The sequence below is a fragment of the Petromyzon marinus genome, chromosome 14 (genome assembly GCF_048934315.1).
Source record: "Petromyzon marinus isolate PM22_M1 ecotype Great Lakes invasive population chromosome 14, UKy_Petmar_22M1.pri1.0, whole genome shotgun sequence".
NCBI classification, from domain to species: Eukaryota; Metazoa; Chordata; class Hyperoartia; order Petromyzontiformes; family Petromyzontidae; genus Petromyzon; species Petromyzon marinus.
The window spans coordinates 13,104,183-13,126,466 of NC_133680.1; the positions used below are offsets into that span (position 1 = coordinate 13,104,183).

General features: G+C 49.2%; 1 protein-coding gene across 2 annotated transcripts; it reads right to left on the reverse strand.

Moving 5' to 3' along the window:
• Window positions 1-154: 154 nt before the first annotated feature.
• Window positions 155-21,921, reverse strand: LOC116942305 (Krueppel-like factor 15). Of its 2 annotated transcripts, XR_012941702.1 has the most exons (4): window positions 21,378-21,921; window positions 10,193-11,718; window positions 2,745-2,829; window positions 2,467-2,601 (listed from the first exon to the last, which is right to left on the reverse strand). XR_012941702.1 is itself a non-coding variant. In XM_032954035.2 (3 exons), the coding sequence occupies exons 2-3, from the start codon at window positions 11,608-11,610 to the stop codon at window positions 2,427-2,429; spliced, it is 1,593 nt and encodes a 530-aa protein (XP_032809926.2). In that variant the 5' UTR covers window positions 11,611-11,718; window positions 21,378-21,920; the 3' UTR covers window positions 155-2,426. The 2 variants fall into 2 exon arrangements, 1 of the variants encoding a protein (XP_032809926.2); XM_032954035.2 differs by lacking the exon at window positions 2,745-2,829 and having other exon boundaries at window positions 155-2,601; window positions 21,378-21,920.
• Window positions 21,922-22,284: the final 363 nt, after the last annotated feature.

Genomic DNA, 22,284 nt, shown 5'->3' on the forward strand with positions numbered 1-22,284 from the left:
TTTGTCAAGGCTCAGGTGGTGCTCTCTCCATCCCACCGTGGACGTTTTGTGATCACTCCTCGTATGTATCGCTGTTTCTCGCGAGCGAACGCCCGATAGCGCGTTCCCACGGAGCCTCCGCGGCACCGCAAAGGCGACAACAGAGAACGCAGGGTGAATGTTATGAAAATACCGTTTAATATTTCATAGGGAAGGACGCCTATAGCAGCAGACAAAATCACATCTCGTGTTAAATTATTATTTACAATAACATCATACAACGGCCGGCTTTGTCTCACCAAAGCAATCCGTTATTATTATTGCGGATTTAAAAAAGGCAAACTAAGCACAGATCAAACAATTACAAATTGACCGCGTTACTTTATAAACACGTTTTAGCCAATACCCTGGCGTCGCCCGTTCTAACACGCATTCAAACTTGTACAATGAATCGCCCGTTTGACAATGTGCAAACACATTTTTTTTTGCCATATTTGTTTATATAAAAAAAAATACCAACCACAAAACGAAACCAGATAAAAAGCATTGTTCCCCTGTACAGTAGCACACTTTAAACAACTATAAAACTTCACAGATGACTATAGTAGGAGATTACTCGGCAGACGTGGCTGGGTGCATCGCTATTGCTACGCCTGTTTCGCAACGAGATCCAGGTCTACTTGAAGTCAGACCATGTTCTCAGGCCTTTTGATTGTGATGGTCTCAGCCAGATTCCCAACGACTATTGAACACAAAACCTTCATTATGGCGTACATGTGCACTTAATGCATTCGTACCCAGCCGTTTAACGGCTTATTTAGCTACCAGGCAACGGAGTAAAACCAACAGAGCGAGCCGCTCAATTATTCGCACGGATGAAGAGAAAGCAGTCTAGTGGTTGTATGCGTTCAGATAGGCCCTTGAAGAACACGGAAGATAGCGCTGAAACGTTGCCTCTGGGGTCGAACCACAATGCCGTGATTTGTGGCTTGGCGAATAGCCATGAGTTCCACTACGATGGCCAAGGTTTCAGTTTTTCGCCCCGGATTTCCGAAAGCGCAGTTGGTGGAAGGAAAAAAAATGCCAACGCAAAATGTTACAAAATACAAAAGGATTACAACTCAACAGGTTGCACGTTGCTAATACTACTGAGATAGTCTCCACATGTGGCTGGTGCTTCAAAAAGTGCCGCGTTGTCTGAGTACCATTTGAAGGATCTGTAAAAAAAAATGGCATTTCTGGAGGTGCTGTCACAATTCCCCAAGTGGATGCAGGAAAACCAAAGCCGGGTTGGCCTTAACATAACTCCCGCTTGCAAAAACCTTCGTGCATGGCTTTCATCCCTCGAGTCCCAACTCTTACAACCCGTCTGATTTTCACACCGACCTTGCCGTGTGTGCAGCCTGACCCTGCAGGAAATGCTTCATATATATATTTTTATAATATTACAAAAATAATCAATACAATTTATAATGTGTTCATCGTCATTTCATTTTTTTTTATAATCGGTAGTGTTTTTTTGTTTGTTACATAATTACATTACACAGTTATGTAATGTTAAATTACATAACATCATTATTATTCATTAATAAAAAAACAAGTTTTGCCACTGCTGTTAGGCGACTTGTTGGCAACATTTCTGAAATTATCATAAGTGCGTCAAAAATGAACAGAGAAGCGAGTGGCTTCTGGTGCTGGCAGAAGATTGGACGGCTCGGTCGGACACAAGCCAAATCTCAAACTGATGGCACTGGGATAGATCGGCCCATAGGATCTATGTTTGATTATCAACTCCGGACAATATAAATGGGTAAATACCTGATGTGATAGATCTGGGGTGATGACTCAATGTTTATGTGGAGAGAGTGCTTGTTGACGTGTGGACTGCTGGTGTGTAAATGGATGCTGGTGGTTACTGAAGGGGTTTTGATGGACGTGGAAAAGGTGCTGGTGGGTGGGTGTGCAGAGGGTGTTTGGTTGATATACAGAGGTTGCTGATTGGTATTGAGAAGATGCGAGTGCCTTTGGGGGAAGGTCCTAGTGAATGTCTATATTTTCCTGATGTTCCAATGGTGGACATGATAGATGGTGGCCGTATCGACCAACTTTATGGGCAAGTAAAACGTTTTGGTTGGATAACGGGGCGTTTCGGGTGGACGGCGGATACGTGGTCGGTGCGTGCTTAGTCAGTCTCGGTGGCGCCAACCGACGTTGAGAAGGTAATTGGTGAACGCGTCGGTATGTCGGCGAGCGTTGAGAAGGCGCCGGCCAGCCGGGTGGCGTGATACGTCGGTGGCCGACTCGTAGAAGGCGCTTGTGGCTGCGTTTGGGAACGTTCGGCTTCTTGGCGAGAGGAAGGAGGAAGGGAAGGCACTGGCGAACGAGGTGAAGGCGTCTTGGCGGCGATTCCCTTCCGCCTCCGCACTAACGGCGGTGGCGGCGTGCCGTCACGCGCTGTTGGAGCGCGCTGCCGCGCGTCCCGACCGCGCCATGCGGTGCACCTTGATGTGCTTGGAGAGGTGGTCGCTGCGCGCGAACTTCTTGTCGCACACGGGGCACGCGTACGGCTTGAGCCCTGAGTGGGAGCGCCGGTGCCGGGACAGCTCGTCCGAGCGCGAGAACCTGCAGCGCGGCAAACGACGCACCTCCGATCAGCACGGTCGGCGACGTGGGGTGCGAAAGAAGTTCAACGTGCATACAAAGACAAAGATCCCCCGCACAGCCTCAACAGATTGTAGGGGTAAGTGCTGTAAGCGAGCACCTACGTATGAAAGCCGGCACTGGTGTTGGCCGTGAACTCGGGTCGCCGGGTTCGTAGCGCAGCGCACTAACCGCTACACCACCGCTCTCCTCAACATACATACACACAACACACCACACACACCACACACACACACACGGGAGAACGGTTCATGTCGCATAACAGCCAAAACGCAATTCCAGTCTTAATCAGGCTAGTGCAGGCCATCCTTCATGTTATACGTTCACAACGTCTCTCCGATGGGTTTTTGGGTTCCACCTCACGTCGCAGTACAATAAAAAAAACACAGCGGAGGGCGGCACGGCCCAAAGCCGCGGAAACCTGCACAGCAGTAGCATTCAGCAGGTATCCATAGTTAGTGGAAATGAAATCCTGGAGGGGAGTAAAGTTCATCATCTCACCTGGTTAGATAACATGAATACCACCAAATTTGAGATAAACCAGCCAATTGATTTGTATGGATAGACTGGTGCTTAATGTGGGAATGTGGAATTTCCACCACTGGCTTACAGCCAACAGATCGAGATTTAGTGCCAACCCGCGCTCAATGGACCAGTGGAGACGCTGACTTTGTTTATGAGTTGATGTTACTGGCACTGGAGTTTAAAATGAGGTGTATTTGACACCTGCAGAAAGCCACCTCACAAGCACGATCAATGGCACTGCCCTGTAACGGAATGTAACTATGAACACGGTGCAGTGCCACCGCAGGAAACGTGTCAGGCAGCGGGTCTCCTCCATCGCCACCTTGGTATACGTTCGGGTCTCGCGCGTTTACATCGCCGGAGGAGGAATCCCGGAAGTTTCACTAAAGACGAAAAAAAATTCCCCCACAACATGTTCACTCTTTGTTCTGGCCCTGCCCGGGTTGCGTTGAGGCATTCACTCAGTTTTTATTTTGCTCCTACGCATTGTCTGCACTGGAAAATAAGCGCTGCTCCGCCACACGGACGACAAACCCAACATTGCCTGGGGTTTAGATTACGCCACTGTCTCAAAAATGCGTGCGCGCATGAGGCAAGCAGGATGAATGTGTTAGCACAGAACTGTAAACACAGACAGGCTGGGCTGGAGTTCATTACTGATAGGACGATGAGTTATCTGTAACGTCGCTTTCAGTGAGCAGCCCCTCGCGTTATGGCTCACTCAGTTAAAATGCACAGCTCATATTCTGTGTCTGGTTATATTTTGTATGAACTTGCTGTTCGAGTAAGAAGGCAGAGTCTCCCTGCTCAAACGGGCACGAAAGACCCCTGAGCGGCCAACCAACGTCCACATTCCCATTGCAGGGGTCAGTGTGCACGTGGCTGTGCACGTGACGTCGGAGTTGTTGCTCTGCATCGACGACATCGGACACACGAATGAAAACGTATGGCGTATGGTTGCAAGTCGAGCATTCTTAACCACGTTTACCTTCATTGGGTTGTCTGTTAATATCCGCATCATTCAATGCACACTGAATTAATGTTTGAATGGATAATGTGTACGGCTAATTGAGTTCTGTTTCAGCTTTGGAATTATTAACTTCAGTCTCCGATGACAATTTGCACTTGGCTTGCAAATCCATTCCACGGAAGCAAAAATAATCCTAAACGTTTACCAGTCGATTCCCACCGGTTTTTTTTTTACGTTGAGCTTTTAAAAGTGTAATCGGCCATAAACTGGTATGTCTCGAGAAACCTGGCTTAATAATCTGTGCTTCAGTCGATAGGATTGCTTGCCATACTCATGATGACGGTATATGTTCTCCTGCTGTGCTCCATCAATCTTGTCAAGAGCTTAAGAAAATGCTCAGTAAGAAGACCCTCAACCAACGTTACGAGATGTCCCTTGAAGATAACACCACACAACTATGCACGGGCTTAGCTCCCTCGCCTGGTAAACAGGAGGGCGTGAGTTCGATCCCGACCCTGACGCATGCACATTTGGAGTTTGTCTCTTTCCCCGTGGCCGCGTGCATTTTTCTCTCGGTCCTCCGTTTTTTTTTCCCTCCATGGTTATAAAAGTGCTTTTCAGGGTATTTGGCTGCTATACGTTTCCACACGATAAGCCACCACTCCGTCGGCCTGTCATTTGTGGCCGTGGTTGCTTCTGAAAAACGAGCCACGTAGCTCAGTGGGCCGCACCTGGTCAAATGAAACACAGTAAATAGTTACTACAGCAGTATCCCTCTCTCTTTCCTCACCACAATCGCCACACTGCAGTAAATCTGCATTCTATTTATTCAGAGTTGAGAAAGGATAAATCAAACGAGAATCTAAATGTACTTGATCACTCTTCGTATGACCAAGCAGCGACGATTATACCCCAATGCACTTCGGAGGCTCATTTACTCATGGGCGATTGACCGGGTTCTAACCCAGAATATTCAACAGTGCTGGGTCGGCGCCGTGACTATGGACAATCTAATAGCTTCCCGTACCACTCAGCTGCCGCGGGTCTTAATGAATTGACAGAACGTGCCGTGACAGGCAGACACAGAATGTCATCCGTATGGAACAGGTGACACGTGGGGTTTCTGTTTTTTTTATTGCACGTGACAACGTGACCTTATAGCCCGAGCTATTAATGTCCTTATCGGTATTAAAAATATCCACGTCCCTGTGGGATGTGGCGGTGGACGTTGGTGGTAAACGGTGGTGCTGGCTCCAATGCATTGGCCAGTACTGTGTGTATATATAATGTCCGAGTGAAAATACGAAGGAATGGTTAGAAAGTAGTGATACTGCGAGGTTTGACATGCAGCAGAAGCAGGGAATAAATCAGATTCCAATGCAGCACATATTCTCTGCATGGCCTATGATATTTGAAACAAATTATTTAGAACAATGTTGGTGAAATAAGTGGCGGATATTAAACGTAATTCAATAAGCCTTGGCAAGAAAGCCATGACATTGTAATGCTGTACAAGTCAATTGCTCCTCAACAGTACGTAATGGCCCTAAGACAAAGCAAACACGGAATGGTTACTTAATGACTGGTTTGTCTTACGTGGGAACACTCCGCATTAAGTATTCACACAGGGCTATATACACCACTGGAATCAGAGCTTTAGAGTGAGTGGTGAACTCCGTGGAATGTACCAACGTGTTGAGTGGGTTCACACTTTGAATGGTTTTGCTCGACCCAAGGTCTAATTGACAAAGCAGTTGGACCTTAACCTGGTTTTCACTAAAGTGTATATACACAACAATCGCAATCATTACCATAATCTAATTTAAAATAGTGATGCTATAAATAGCCTACATTGGTCTTAAATAATTTAACTTCATGGGGTGCACTGTTAGCACCTCCGGTGAGCGAGGTTGGCTACGTACGGTGCGTATGAAGTTCAACGTACACGCATACATGTTATCAAAGTGTTAAGGGGCCATCCATTTAGTACGTACGCATGGAGAGGGATTAACCCAAATGCGTACGCTTGCGTATGGGGAGTCTACTGACAATGTACGTACGCATAGGAAACGGGGGGGGGGGAGGGGTGAAGCCTCGATAATAATTTGTCTACATTGGCCTTCAAATGAGCCACAGTTCAGTTTCTTCAGCTGTCAGATAACAAGTACTACCGGGAGGAGTGGGACTGTGGGAGAGGTGTCACTCGTGTGCCACCGTGCCCCTGACTGCAGCTATCACGCAGCTCAGCAGTGAGTCTGACATGACTTGCGACTTGCCCCACCATGGATTACCACACATCCTGCAATCTGGCCTCGCTGCGGACTGCCGCTGACTCAAGATTGTAGCTGCTCTGTTCGTGCTGCTGCTGCTGCCCGGACTTCAGTACTAACACTCGTCTGTACGTCGGTCTAATGTTACAGCAGATGTTCAGTCGACGCACTTTATATAACGGACACTAGACAAACTTTTTAAAGGTACGGAAATTAATTATTTAATGCAGCCGGCGGTGGACTATCTGTTCGCTTAAACACGTTAACATGATTAATCCTTGATCGTTTCTGCGTGGATTAAATATCGGCCGTTCGATAGGATTCGGGGGTGGGTGTAAAAAGTTCGCGTTCGTGCAGGGAGGGGGGGTCAAGGTATGCCAGATTTTTGCGTACCTACTCAGCGCAGGCCACAAATCTCGCCACTCTCGTCGCGAATGCTTTACTGCCCTAAGCAGGCGTTGGTTGGCGTGTTTGCTTATGTTTGGAAAATGTTGCTTCATGTTTATATAATAATACCACGTGGGTGTGCTATACCGGTCCACGTTTTGCTTCATCACATTGCCACGTTGGGCTGTGCCCAATCCAATGATTTCGAAAGATTTGTTAGCCGAGTTAAATAAAATGTATTATACACCATCGGTATGTGTGTTTCGTTGACACCATATATTGTCATATCTATGGCACCTTTTGTCAGTATCCAATATTATTTTTAAAAATAACAGTAGGTTTTACCCTTTCTGGCAATAAAACAGGAGGCGTTATGATGTTCAAACACCAAATAGCTCCCTTTTGCAAGGCATCAAGTTTGCATGAACAACACGTACCTGTGGCAAAACGTGCAAACATTTGCGCGGTTCACCATACATTGTTGTTTTATTTATTTTATGCAACGTTCAGACCGTGAAAATCTCACGGTCAGCTTCACACTCAAGTGAGCCAATTAAAACACGAGTGCGCAAAAAACATCGAGGCGACAAATAGGCGGGACTAAGTGGCTCAAGGTGGGGTAGTGGTGGTGGTGGCGATGCCACCGTTCACCGAGCTCGCGGACTCGAGCTCGGTGCCGCTTAATCCGACTTCGTTGTCCCAGATTCAAAGTCAGGATCTAGGCGAGGGGTCGGCAACCCGCGGCTCTTTCAGGGTCGCTTCGTGACCGTTATTTATTAACGACCACCGTCTCGTAATTCAACGCGTTGCATTGCGCCTCTTGAAATATTGAGGGTTTTTTTTTAACCGAATTCGCAAAAAAAACAGCTCTTGTTAGTTTTGGCTTGCCGACCCTTGGCCTAGACTTTCTTTTTTTACTGGCAAATAGGGCTTGAGTAGGCCGCCATGCCTTGCCTAGACTTCCTTCCCAGTTTCACATCTCTCCGGGCGTGTGGGGCTTTAGAGCGAGGTGCTGTGCGGTGGGGCGATGGGGCTGCTGGGTCTAATCCGGTGGACGTTTTGCCTGCTGGATAGATTACGACGTTGAACAGGGCCTGGAGGAGGATAGGTTGAAATGTCATCGGAAAACACCTGGTGCATGCGGTATAAAAATAGGCGAGCCTCTCAAAAGTGAAGCAAGTGTGTCGGCACCACATAGAGCGGTGTTCTTTACTCATTTTCAGAGGGTGGGCCGCCACTTTCGCCGATAAGACATCATCAGCGTGAGAGCTGCCACACATTTCAAAACATTGGTGGTTTGACAGTTGCACGATGATGATGGGTGGTGGTGTTGTCACGTTGCGTATTGTCAGGGGCCGCACTAAAGGCCACCAGGGGCTGCCAGTGGCCCGCGGGCCTTTCAATGAAGAACACTGACAGAGCAAGCTTGAAAGACAAACATGGAATGGATGGTCCATCCATTAGATGCACTGACAAGGCCAGGTTCCAGCCAGAAGTTTCCACAACCAGGTGGTAAAGCAGAGTCTATTTAAGAAGCTTTATTGGCCAAGTTGAGCCGTTAATGATTTACGAAGCAAACTGTTGAAACATTTCCGGGACAATATATTTCCAATATTCACATTCAACGTCAAGCATCCAACGTTGAATGAATGTTCACATTCCCAGCTTCCCGTATGCCGTAAGAATTTTCCACTGCACCTAAAACAAACACAACAAGCCATGCCACTACCGTACACTACCGAAACGATAACCTTTTATAGTATGGGGTGACAGCCCATTCAGATAGCGATCTTTTAATATATATAGCACGCTCTTCCACTGTAAGTGGTTCTTGAACATTTCCTTGAGCATCCGCCCAGGGCAATTAATTATTAATATAACATACTGCTTTACTGAGTGGCCATCAACACTGATAACACAGCTGAAAAAAAACGTTATGGTTGGGAGATTTCATAGTACTATTTTTTATATATACTGTATATGTCGGCGAACCTGCCCATTTTCACCCAGACTGAGCAGCTTTTACATTTGATAAGATGTCGTAGCGGGGAGGCTTCTCAATAACTTATGAACCAGTTTGTTGCATTGCACGGCACTTTCAGATGCGCCTCTGCGGCCGTCTGGAACGTTCTTCCTCTTCCCATATTTAGGTACTCACTGGGAGCTGTGCACTTTTAAATCATCTCGACTAACAAACTAATATCTTTAGAACTGCTTTGTGTGTTTAGTTTATTGTCCCCCCCCCCCACGCACCGCCGATAAGCACGGTTGGGTATGCACACGATGCGAAAGAAGTTCAACGTACACACGTACGTACGTTGAAGGTGAGTGGCCCGATCGTGAGAGCTGCGTGTGGCTGGGATCAGGGGCCTGAGGGTCGCTCCCAATGATGAAGGGCAACGTTATGCCAATATAAAATATAAATGATAAAGCGCCTCTCTACAAGGTGCTCAAAGCTCCGTAAATCACTGAAATAAACGCATGGTAATGTATAAATACAACCGAGTGTCACGTGGTGCTGGCCCATTTGAATATGTTGGCATCAGAATCAGAATATATATTTATCCTGGAGGAGGAATCTGATGAGGCCATGAAGCTCTCTTTCGCAGATGTCCTGTAGGGGTGGCCGGGGTGGCCGGTGCGTCAGCCAGTGACATCAACATCACAAATAAAATCAAGGGTACAAGACAGAGAAATGTTAAGCGGGTCGCCAAGAAGTAAAAAAATATAGATGCAAGGCACGGAAGTCCAAATTGCACTCGTATTTGAATGGTCAAGGTGAGTTTGCCCACCCCCTGATGTGTCACAACGCAAGAGGCCAGCCACTGGGACAGTGCCACCATCTCTCTCGCGAGGGGAAACCTGATTCAGCCAATTATTTGCCAATGCAGGAGAAAACGGGAACGCCTGTGGGGATACGACTCCGTGTGGCCCGCTATGAGTCGTGTGCCTCGTGCTCTCTCTGGACAATGCGTCCTCGCGGGAAGTCAATCCCTGGGTGGCAAGCGGCGCTGCGATGGATCCCGTGTCGCGACCAAAGGCAAACAATCTGCCGATGGGCTTCCAGTTGCAATGCCTGGAGGGGTTTGCAAAGGGCTTTGTTGTAATCTTCAAAAGTTGGTTAACTCCATGCAGCATTCTCACATAATCACGAATGCCCTTCCAATGTCACGTCATATTTAACAACCTTTCTGATGGTCATTCGAGTTCCAATGAAAGCACGACTCGTCAATATCCAGTTATTCCTGCAGGAGCGTGAAGCTTTCCTAGACATCTGTGATAAAAGACCTTTATAGTTCATCGGATTCCTCCAGTATAAATACATATTCTGATGACACTTGGACACAGACATGCATATTATAATCCGTACAGATACTTCTAATCTATTGATTTCAATTACCTCCAAGTGCATCCTGACCACGTGCACGCAAAGGGCTTCTCCCCCGTGTGCCTCCTCATGTGCGCCTTCAGGTGACTGCTCTTCGTGTACGTCTTGTTGCAGCCCGGATGCTGGCACCTGTGCAGCTTCAGGGGCTCCATGGAGGAGGCCAAAGAGGCGGCGGCGGAGGAGGAGGACGAGGAGGAGGCCGCGATCCTGCACGAGCCCGGCGTGCCCACCTCCCCGGAGATCTGGAAGGATGCCCCTCCAGCGGAGGAGCCCCAGGACTTGGAGGACATGGGCACGGGCGCGATCTTCACGTACTGCCGGGAGTTCCCCGAGCCGGTTGCGTTGGGGAAGTTCTGCGGCACCAGCGCGAACGTCTGCCCCTGGATGGTCACAAAGAGCTGGGCCACTTTAACGTCCATGGTGCTGCTGCTGGAGCTGCTGCTACTGCCACCGTTGCTCTGCTGATGGTCATCTTGCTCCACGGCGCAGTCAGAGTTCCCCTTCACCTGCATGTGCTGTAGCTGCAACACGACCGGCATGCCGCCCTCTGCCATCGTAGACTGCGGTCCCCCCGGCTGCGGCTGAGCCTGCGAGCCTCCGTTCACGCACGCCACACCCTTGTGTTCTCCGGTCGCCGCGTTCAGCTGCTGACCGTCGTAGGAGGAGCAAGAGGGCTCGCCCAGCAGCCTGCATGGCCTCCCGTACTTCATGTCCTCCTCCTCCTCCAGTCCGCTCGAGCCAGGTAGCAGGCACGGAGCCGCCTGCATGGACATCATGTGCTCCTCCAGGAACTCCTCGATCTCATCCAGGGTCGGCCTGAACGTGCAGCAGCCCACGCCACCGTCCCCGAAGCTGAGGTCCGGCAGCTCCGGTTTCGGCGAGCAGCCGGGCCACGCCGAGTGATGGTGGTGGTGGAAGGTCGAAAGGCAGTCCTCCGAAGAGCCTCCGTCGAAAAGAGCCCCGTCGCACAGCCGAGGGTCCGACTGTGCCAGGAGGTATTCGACGATGGTGTCGTTGTGGCGGCCCATGGGTCGACTCGAGTGCAACGACGGCGACGACAGTGACGATGAGGACGATGAGGACGATGGCGATGAGGAGGAGTGGCCCGGGGAGGAGTGCCGAGCGTCGGGACTGGAGCAGCAGGAAGCACAGGCGGAGGAGCCCTCGCTGCCACCGGTGGCGCACAGGTAGCGCGGGCTGGAGCATTCCGAGCGCCAGTCTCCCTCCTCGTCCTCCTCCTCCTCACCCTCGGACAGCAGCGGGTGACCTCCCCGGAGGCACGAGGTAGGCGTGCGCTCCCTCTCCTCCTCTTCCTCCTCCTCCATCTCCTCCATCTCCTCCATCTCTGCCACGCTTGCCGCCAGCGTGGAGGAGTGGGGCCCGAAGAGTGAAGGTGGCGGCAGGTACTCCCGCGGAGGCAACACTGCCATGCCTGCTCTGGTGGTGCTGCCACAACGTGCGGAGCTGGCGTGTATCCCCTCCTGTCGCCTTTCCTCGGCAGTGGCTCGGGGAACAAGCTGCGCCGTACGGATGCACACCTGCGTGGCACAGACACAGGAGACGATGATGCAAATCCTGGGTGCTTACGTCAGCGTGGTGCACGAGGAGTGAGGATGGGCGGAAGCACCCGGTGCCGATGGTGCTGATGTTGGTCACACCGCATCGGGTGTTCATATTGCGCGCAGACCACATATGAGGGGTCCAGGTCAGGTTCAGAAAACAACTTTCGCTGGTGTAGTCATCAGAACTGGAGAGTAGTATCATATACGCTTACCACACTGATCCCCAGAGGACAGTTGACCGCTTGCCGTCACACTTGCACAGGCACGAAGTGCATGTTAACACGATGCTGTGAAAGCGTTGGTCCGCGTATTAACACATTGCTATATGTTTATACATTGTCCTACAACATTCCCTCCAATCATTTATAACTTACAAATAGCTGGAATCATTTAACGTTTAGCTCATTATTGTTTGTAAACTCCAAATCATGTTGCTCTAGGGCAGGGGTTGGCAACCTATGGCTCGCGAGCCAGATGTGGCTCTTTTGATGACTGCATCTGGCTCGCAAATAAATCTGGCTCGCGAGCCATAGGTTGCCGACCCCTGCTCTAGGGCCATTACCTGCCGTTGTTTGCGCTTCTTTGCATCGTGGGTCTATCCCCACAAAGTTGTGGGAGGTTTTTTTTTTCCGTTCTGCAAGCAGGCACAATTGACATACGATTCCACGCTGGGTGGTTCAGATGCAAGCCAGGCATTGTAAAAAAAAAACAATAATCCCTCTGAGGTCAATTCAATGAGCACCCAAATTGTGGGATTTCGAATTGCTCCGCGATATAAATGTTGAACTTCCACCACTGGCATGAGGGCTGCCGAGAGAAATGAGCACTGCGTACATTAGAGCATTGGGACCCTTCGACTTGGAAATGAATTAGGTGTGTCAGGGCAGGCCTCTGATACAAGGCCTCGAATAGGCAATCTGGGATCTCGCCAAGGCACGATAGCTAGTTCCCCCACACGCAAAAACTACTCCAGAACAGGAAGGAAAAGTCCTGCTTAAGCGTGGATTCTGAAAATGCGTCCCAAAATACACGTTCGTCCTCAGAAGTATACAATTGTTGATTATTATGGGAGCGCACGCGCCAGGCGTGCGAGGAAGCAGGGGCATCCGTGGGCTGTCTATAGGCCACAGGGCTCGGATAGCGGCTCTGCCAGGGAGGGCACAGGCAATTATTTCGTCAATATCTGGTAACCCAGGCAACATGGAACATTGGCCAACGATGGGCTAACATTGGCCAACGGTTGTGACTACATGCAATGTTGGCCCAACGCTGCATGCTTACTGGGAGATCCATAATATCAACTCGACTGTCCTAAAAAAAATAACGATTTTTTATTTTACCAGGTAAAATCCACTAGGCTATATAGCTCCTTTTCAGGAGTGACCTGGCCGCAAATCATATTCCAACGAAGTGGCTTATCACGTGGAAATTTATAGCAGCCAAATACTCTTAATGCATGTTTATAAATGTGGAGGGAAAAACTGGAGGACTCGGAGAAAAATCCACGCAACCACAGGGAGAACATGCAAACTACAAATATGCAGCAGACATCAGGGTCGGAATCGAACCCACGACCTCCTGCATACCGGGCGAGGGAGTTATTATCTCACCATCACGAGTTCTATATAAGAAGAGTCCAATGTATGTACCATAACAGGACATTTTTTCCACTTCCTATTCTTTTCTGGGGTAGACGTCACAGCACCGGGCTGGGGATAAAGGTTAGTTACCCGTGGCAACGTCCCTTCTCGTAACAACTGGAACATCATTGCAGCAATGCGCTTCTGTCCGTTTGGCGATGTGGTGGCAATTCCACATTCTTATGTTGGGTGCCGGCATCATCATCATCATCAGCCACGATCAATCCACTGCTGGATGAAGGCCTTCCCCGCCAAGTTCTCTCACGAATCCTGTGATGATATAGTACACATACACCACAAGTAGTCTGTTGTCCTTCCCCTGCACCTCCAATTAGCACTGTTGGCTGTGTACGGTGCGAAAAAGTTCACCATACACACGTACAAGTGTCTAGTTTCATTGTTCCAGCTCTGCTGTAGATATCCCCTCCCCCACCGCCCACCCTCCATAGGAGCAACACCACTGCTGACTTCCTGAAAAATTTTGTCTAATTTATTGACCCACAGAGGGATAATGGGGCTCATAGAACCCCGGATTGCATTTGAACTCACATCTACCAACAGCTCCACCACCTCGCTGGATCTGCTTGTTAACCTTACACTACAGCACCTGCTGCACATTACAGGTTACACACACGTCTACCCGGCAGAATATATAAGCAAAACAAGCCTCAGCGTTTTCATAACTTTGGTCTTTCACCAGTTCTTATGTAACCTTGCATGTAGCTGTGTTTCCAATTTCTGCAGAAGACTTACCCCCCACCTCCTTCCGCGCGCAAACACACAAAGCTACCATTGTGAACGTCTAAATGCACCTCCTGCGGTATCCGATGCATGGACATCTGGAAGAACGCTTTGCTGAGTGTACAGAAACAAAAAACAAATAATAGTCGGGCGAAGGTTGGCCGGAGAGCTTTCTCCGACGTTGACGCAACAATTGTTGATATATTCAGCTCCTTAGTTAGGGTTCTATGAGTCTGAATCATAAATATAACTGGGTTAGGCAGCTTAAAGTGTGCGATACATGGATGTTAAACATTGATCGTGTAGGTATTTATAGCTCTTTCTTCTTAAAAAAAGCATCTAAAAATGTACCGTAAGTGGAATCTCGTAGATGCTATACTAACCAAAATTGTACTGCAATTAGGTAAATGCAGAAATAATAATTATGTGTTTTTCAGAAAGTGCCCTTCACGCCGGGGCTTCTCACCCTGAACGGTTTACACGTGGTCAGCGACTTGCACCGCATCTCATGTTTCTCAGTCGTGAAAAAAACCATGTGCAATGTTAATACATACATCGGTTTGACGAAACAAAGTAGTAGTAACTACGTGAGTACAACTACAAAGTACAACTACAAAGTAGTTGCTTTTTTTAAGAAGAGAAAACTACAAAGTAGTTGTGCTTGCGTGCTCATGCTAAATGTTGTTTAGATGATTTACCTTCGAAAAAAATGTGGCCATGTCTCGCACCCCCAGAAAGAGCATCTCGTAGCCCCAGGGGGTGCGTGCACCCCAGGTTAAAGAACCACTGAGCTGAACTAAACGACTATTTTATGTTACCACCAGATAAGACTCACTGAAGTCTATACAGTAGCTCTTTTTCAGAAGCGACCTGTATATATTTGGAGTTTGCGTGTCTCTCTCTCTCTCTCCCCGTGTTCGCGTGGATTTTTCTCCGGGTCCTCCAATTTTTCCCTCCGCATTTACAATCAACGTCACGCGTTTTACATCGGCATCTGTAGGATCCGCGATAAAAAAACACTCCTATTAGCTGCGGTTATCCGCGAATTTACCCCATAACACGTAATGAAACTGCTCATGATGCCGGAGATTTTCCACGGATAATAGGAGTCTCGTGGTCAATTCACTCTATTACCCCCAGGGAGTTACCTGTGGGTAATGGATGGTATGTCATGACTCCTATTATTTGGCTGCTATACATTTCCACGCGATAAGTCGCTCCGTTTGATCATCCTGAATTTGTGTCCGTGTCGCTTCTGAAAAAGAGCTGTATAGCTGAGTGGGCCTTAGGGGCCATCCATAAATGACGTCACGAGATTTTCGACGGTTTTTTACCCCCCCCCCCCCCCTTGTCACACGGCGTCACAAAATGTCAGACCCCCCCCTCAAATATGACGTCACAAAGCTCTGCCCCCCCCCCAAAACCATATTTCCATTTTGAAAATAAAACATGCTTAAAATCGCTGTAATCTATTGTCATTGTATTCTTGGTTCTTTCGGTAAAGTCACGTAGAAGGGAAACTTTACCGAAAAAAACAAGAATATTAATCCCTGCAGTCACGAAAGCTTTAAATCAAAATTTATTGTCATTGTAGTGCGTATTTAATGTGGCGCTGCACTCTGATGTTGTAGGAGAAAACATGTATTAAAAACGTAGAATGAGAATAAAATAATAAATTGATAAAATAAAATAACACAATAATATTCTCACGACGTTTCGGCCACAACACAAGCGGCCTTCATCAGGTGAAGGGAGCGAGACTGTCTGGTAGGACAGCGCTGTCCTACCAGACAGGTAGGACTGGTAGGACAGCGCTGTCCTACCAGACAGTCTCGCTCCCTTCACCTGATGAAGGCCGCTTGTGTTGTGGCCGAAACGTCGTGAGAATATTATTGTGTTATTTTATTTTATCAATTTATTATTTTATTCTCATTCTACGTGACTTTACCGAAAGAACCAAAGAAGATGAATCATTGCAGTCACGAAAGCTTTAAATCGAAATGTATTAAAAAGTCTATTTAATTAAGTAGAACGTGTTGTCTATATTTATTTAAAGTTGCGCATTTTGATGTGACGTCACATTTCTCAACCCCCCCCCCCTCGTCACACATCGTCACAAATATCTGACCCCCCCCCCCCAGGTGCGTGACGTCATTTATGGACGGCCCCTTACCTGGTGGTTAAATTAAAAAAAACATAGTTTAGTAAGTAAAGACCCCTCCTCTGCAACACACTGCGACTAGCAAACAAAGCGATCCGGTTCTGCTGGTTCCAGCCCTCGAGGTCCGCGCGCGACTCAGTTCCGTGTTTAAAGCGCTTGTGTCAATACGGCCCAAGTGCCCCCTCCAGTGCTTTCTAAATACCGACCTCGTGCGCGCGCGGCCTCCCTCGCAGATCCGTGAACTGAAAAAAAAGCCATTTGGCCCCCTTCCCTTAAGCAACAGCGCGCACGCGTGTGTGTGTGTGGGTGTTGCGCTGTTTCGTGCCCTTTGATGCGAACAATCGGCAAGGGCGCACGCACACACGCACGCATTCCAGCGAAACTTGCATTTGAGTTGAGAGGCCAGTTCTGGGTACTCAGTGTCGCCTGTTCCATTGCAGCACTGTGTACTGTAGTGGTAAATTTGTGGCCGACAGCACATCAATTGGGGAGAGAGGCCTTCGTCCAGCAGTGGATACGACAATGGTCTGCAATTGATTCATATTGAGAGTTTGAGTGCGTGTGTGCAGAGAGTTTCTGCGATTTGCAAAATATGTATGGTGTTGTGGTTTCATTTCCGTTGCTGGAAATTAGCTTCTGCAGGGAAATTCCAAAGTGTACCATTCCCTCAAAATGGGGATGTTAATGACTCATGTGAGTCATTCACAAGATTGCACCACAGTGTGTGTAATAGCCAATTATAAGTATATATAATTGAACAAACTCACAACGTCATACGTTCCCTACACTCAGATGAATATGGGGCAGCGTTGATCTCCATTGGCAGTTTTGAGAGTTGTGTAAATTCCACATTCTCATTGTGATGTCCAATCTCTTCCAATGGAGGAACCCTAATTGACTTTATGGTTCTCAGGGTTTTAATGAATCCCCACTTGTTTATGTATATGGCTCAGTTTTGTGTGATTCAAGCGAATTAGTTTAACACGTAGTAGGGCTTTTGTGGCCAATATTATCCATAATATAGGGGTTTAGCGCGCAAATATAAATGTGTGGTTAAACCCGCCGCCACCCGACACAGCCAATTAATAAGGTTTGTCACGTAAGCAAAACGTGCCAATTAGTTAAAAGTTCAGCACACCGGTGTGTTGGAGAATAAACCCACAACATCTGAAAATCGAGCACGACGTTTCGCCGGTAATTGCAACTAGCATCATCAGGCGACAGCTAATGAATAAATGTAAATTGTAACGGACTAAAGATGTGCATAAGAGCACCGGTAAGCTACACCTCTGCATTTATACTTCATCCACCTTGACATTGGTGGTGGGAACGAGGGAGGTCACCCAGGTGTAGTCAAATATAAAACTGCAACTGGATGTTTGCAATGTCATAAAGACCATCTTTAACAGTCACACGTGTCACAGTATGTACACGTGTGTTTATCTATTTTTAAAAGGTGGCATAATAGCCAAGGCATGCCAATATACGCAAGCATCAAGCAGTTGCTAATAATAACAACGCACGATTGTGCATTACAGAAAGGGTAATGGCAAGCGCAAATATAATATAAGTTCACTGGCCATACAAAGATATATATTTTTCACACCAACAAAACATCTGCAGGTTAATAATGGAATTAGCTTGCATTGCACCATATTCTTAAGAACATCCTAAGTTCAAACGCAGTTGCTTGTCCATACGGAGAGACTGGTTTCTGCCATAACAACGCGAAAGTTCCACCACGAGTTTTTGTTTGCCCATGAGAGATGGTGAGCTTCGAATGTAACTCTGCACATCGTTTAAGTCACAGGCAACACAAGAGACATAGTTTGACAACACGTCTTCCTGCCATTTTGCCATGAGCCAGCTAAGACAAACTAAGTCCGGATTCTTATGGCCACATCTACTGAGAAGTTGGGGACAATGCTCCAAACGGATTTTTGTGTTCGCTTTAATTGGAAGTGCACGAAAGCATGTATTTATTGCGAGGCTGCATTGTAGCGCAGTAGAATTTAATTATTGTATTATCTCCATTAGACCGAAATTTTAAAGTAATTTCAAACAACCACTTTTAAGCTTGGAGATCCAATGAACTATTCAAATTTCAGTGGCAGAGAATGCTTGGCCCTGCAGCGAAATATTATTATTTTAAATCCCAAATTACGATACGGCCAATGGTGGCTCTTGAACCAACGATAGCAGGGGATATTACATTCCCACGGGCAGGGTTCAGTTTTGCCCCAACCGTTGACTTCCCGCAAAGCGGTAGCCGCCTCTGTGGCACGGCTCACAATTTTCCCCTCTACTTAAAGATGTCACGCGGCATTTGACGTTGACTTTGCGCAGCGCAGAATGCATTTGCTTTATTGCGTGAGCCAACAGTTATCTGGAGCAGTGGCTGAACTTGAACAGCAAACGTCACGCACGCTGGACTATCAGCAGGCGCTCCCGCTCCGTGTAAGCAACTCTCACCCAGTCTGGCGGGAAGCCCAAACGAACATCTTGCATACTGCGCCATCTCCATGCGTATCCCGATTGCCATTGGTGAGAACCACGAGTGGCACGACTCATTTAACAGACTCCGGAGGGTTTATGGGCAAAGTTCGAGCCCGGACCAGGACTCACGACCTTCTTGACAGTGTCAATAAACACTTTACTGCAGCAGCAAAACCCGTTTAATTAACAGTCCAGCATTTGCACTAAATTGCATGTCCGTGGATGCACGAACGCACACGCGATTCCATACAGAATTTTTTTTTTACACGCAAGTTTAAAAACAGGGTGGCGGGTCATAATGAATCTGTCAACCTAAAGGTTTCCAGATCAGTCCATTTGCAAAGGCATTTCTTTCCCACGCGACAACCTTGAAGCACATTACTGTAACACGAACTGCCTCCGACAAGCTGCAGCACGTCCACGAGAATCCACCGAACACTCCGGCAGAACAATCACGATGGGAGTCATTCATTATAACTCCCCGACAGCACGCTTCTGGCACCCTGAAAGCCGAACCGAGGCTTCGAGCGACAAGAGGTATGGGGCGATCCATTGAGTAGGTACGCAAAAATCTGTCAAAACTTGAACCCCCCCTCCCTGCACGCACGCGGACTTTTTACACCCCCCCCCCCCACCTGCGTATGTACGCCTGACCCCCCCGAATCCTATAGAACGGCCGATATTTAATCCACGCCGAAACGATCAAGGATCAATAATTATATTAACGTGTCTAAGCAAACAGAAAGTCCACCGCTGGACTATCTAACTCATTTGAAGGCCAATGTAGACAAATTATTATCGAGGCTTAACCCCCCCCCCCCACACCCCAGTTTCCTATGCGTACGCACATTGTCAGTAGACCCCCCCATACGCAAGCGAACGCATTTGGGTTAACCCCCCTCCATGCGAACGTAGTGAATGGATGGCCCCTATCGCTAACTCGCGTGCGTGTGCGTATGTGTTCGTTATCCAGCGCGCAATCTGAACGAATCACCAGCAACTTGTAGCGGGGTGAAGCGGCCGAAGCAGAAGCGAAACTTTAAATGTTGCGCGTACCACGGGGTCTGTTTGGGGGTGGTAGAGGCGTACAGGGAGCGAGCCCGACCAGGCGAGAGGAGAGAGGCGCACGGAGGCGCACGGAGGTGGCAGTTTCCACTCGAATCACTCAAATCAGTTGCTGGGACAAGCCTTGAGCTGCAACACCCCCCCCCCCACGACGGGATACGCTCTCTGCAGTGAGGCACGCGTGCGTGCAGCAGTCACTGCAGCAGCAGCAGCTACTACAGCAGCAGCAGCTACAGCAGCTACTGCAGCAGCAGCTACTGCAGCAGCTGCAGAAGCTACTGCAGCTACTGCAACAGCAGCAGCTACTGCAGCAGCAGCTACTGCAACAGCTGCAGAAGCTACTGCAGCAGCTACTATAGCAAGCAACTACTGCAGCAGCAGCAGCTACTACAGCAGCAGCAGTAGCAACTACAGCAGCAGCAGTAGCAACTACAGCAGCAGCAGCTACAGCAGCAGCAGCTACAGCAGCAGCAGCTACTGCAGCAGCAGCAGCAGCTACTGCAGCAGCAGCAGCAGCTACTGCAGCAGCAGCTACTGCAGCAGCAGCAGCTACAGCAGCAGCAGCTACTGCAGCAGCAGCAGCTACTACAGCAGTAGCTACTACTGCTGCAGCAGCTACTACAGCAGCAGCAGCAACTACAGCAGCAGCAGCTACTGCAGCAGCAGATTCTATCTGAGCTCTCTTCGTCGCCCGCACGCGAACTGCACCCCCTTTCCCTTGCAGCGAAGTGTCTACCGCATCAACTTGTAGCGTTAGGGCCCCTGAGTGCACGTACGGTGCGAAAGAAGTTCAACAGACATACAATACCAGCGCCCGCCATTCGCCGCTAAGTGACGGTGAAAATCACCACGGAGCCGGTGGCAGGCAAGGTGCACTTTGAGGCTACCACGTGAAGTGTCGAAGGCTCGCTGCTGGCAGGTCACGGGACACAGACCCAGCAGGTGGTGCCACGTGTTGGCTGACAGAGATGACGGACAGAAGCACACCAGCTGTGCCACCGGCTGTGGTAACTTGCCGCATTTTACCCGCCCGACGCTCCGCTCGTTGTTGTGAGCGTCGCTCCTCTGCCCTCCGTTGTTGTTGGGAGGGCGACTGCCTCCAACTCCCCAGTAGCAGCAGCGTCCTTCACGCGCCTCCTCCGTACATACTACGCACACGCTCACCCGTCTCTCATGCTGCGTCTCAGCTGCACGTGCGATGGCCGGGGAGTTTCTTTCAACTAACCCATCACCCCCCCCCCTCACCCCCGACAGTGCGTGGAACGAAACGTCGGACGTCGGACAAACACGTCGCGGTAATACAAGCGAGAGAGCGTGCGCGCGGAGCGCCCCGTGGCTGCTCACCGTGCCACACCAAAGCCTTGCAGCGCTTCGGGTTCACCGCACAGAGAGGCTCGTGGCAAGGGGAGTAACGCTGCAACAGCGAAGTGGCCGCGCGGATCCAAATGCAACGACGACGAAAATGCCAAATCAATTTGGGGAAGAGAAACGCGCAAGTCAAGGGACACAATGTCCCTCTCTCACTCACTCACCTGTTAGTGAGCTGGCGCTTGGTGTATCGGGTTCGCTTGCCGGGTCGGCGAAAAGGGCTCTCAAAATCACCTCCGGGAAGATGTTCCGCACCAGTTGCTGCAGCAGCAACAGGCAGCAGCAGTCTCGTCGTGTACGACTGCCGATGATGTTGAAGCGAGTGGGCCCGCACCGTGACGTGCCGCGTGTACGCACCCGACCAGGTCGCCTTTGGCTCTTTGCAAGTGACTCCAAGCCAAAGCCAACGCGCTAAGACTACCGCCCTCCCCCTTCTCTCTCTCTGCAACGTGTAAGTCGTCGTCAGTAGTCATCAAATGCAATAGCTCTCACGTGATGGTAGGGGGCGTGGGGGGGGGGTTGGTGACCATGCTACAGAGGGCACGGGGCGGGCCTGCAAGCAGGGGGCTCGTCGCATGCCCGGCCGCCCATTGGTCACGAGACGCGCAGCATCAGCGGGCAGTGAGGCAGCGCCTGGTGGCTGTGTGCTCCTCAACTCTGCTGCGACATTACGTGGTGGGTGGTGGTGGTGGTGTTGATGCTGAGACCTCTGGACCTTTAAAATGTCACCACCCCTCTCACTCCTCCTCTGTTATTGTTAACTCAAGAGCACCCCCACCCCCTCCCCGGCACGTTCCACAGTGGCCCATACGTCATGGCATATGTGTGTGTGTATGTATGTATTGATGTCCGTAGTGAGAAAGAGTACAAAGCGTAACGTAACAAGTAGCTCTGACAGAGATGTACGTCAATAAATCCGCCGGTGGATTCATTATTAAAATCTGCGGGTCAAATCGCGTAAATAAGTTGTGTGCGTGTCGTACATTCTGCTTTCACCCGACTCAGCGTGAAACACGTGGGTGAGGCGTGTGTCGCTGGCAAGGCAGTGTCGGGTGGAGGAGGGTGGACAAC

Bases quoted from the DNA above. Each gene is read 5' to 3' on its own strand.
- LOC116942305 (XM_032954035.2), bottom strand. From the start codon at position 11,610: ATGGCAGTGTTGCCTCCGCGGGAGTACCTGCCGCCACCTTCACTCTTC. The intron at 2,602-10,192 runs GTAATTGAAATC...GCCGCGCTGCAG, and splicing joins TGGTCAGGATGCACTTGGAG to GTTCTCGCGCTCGGACGAGC.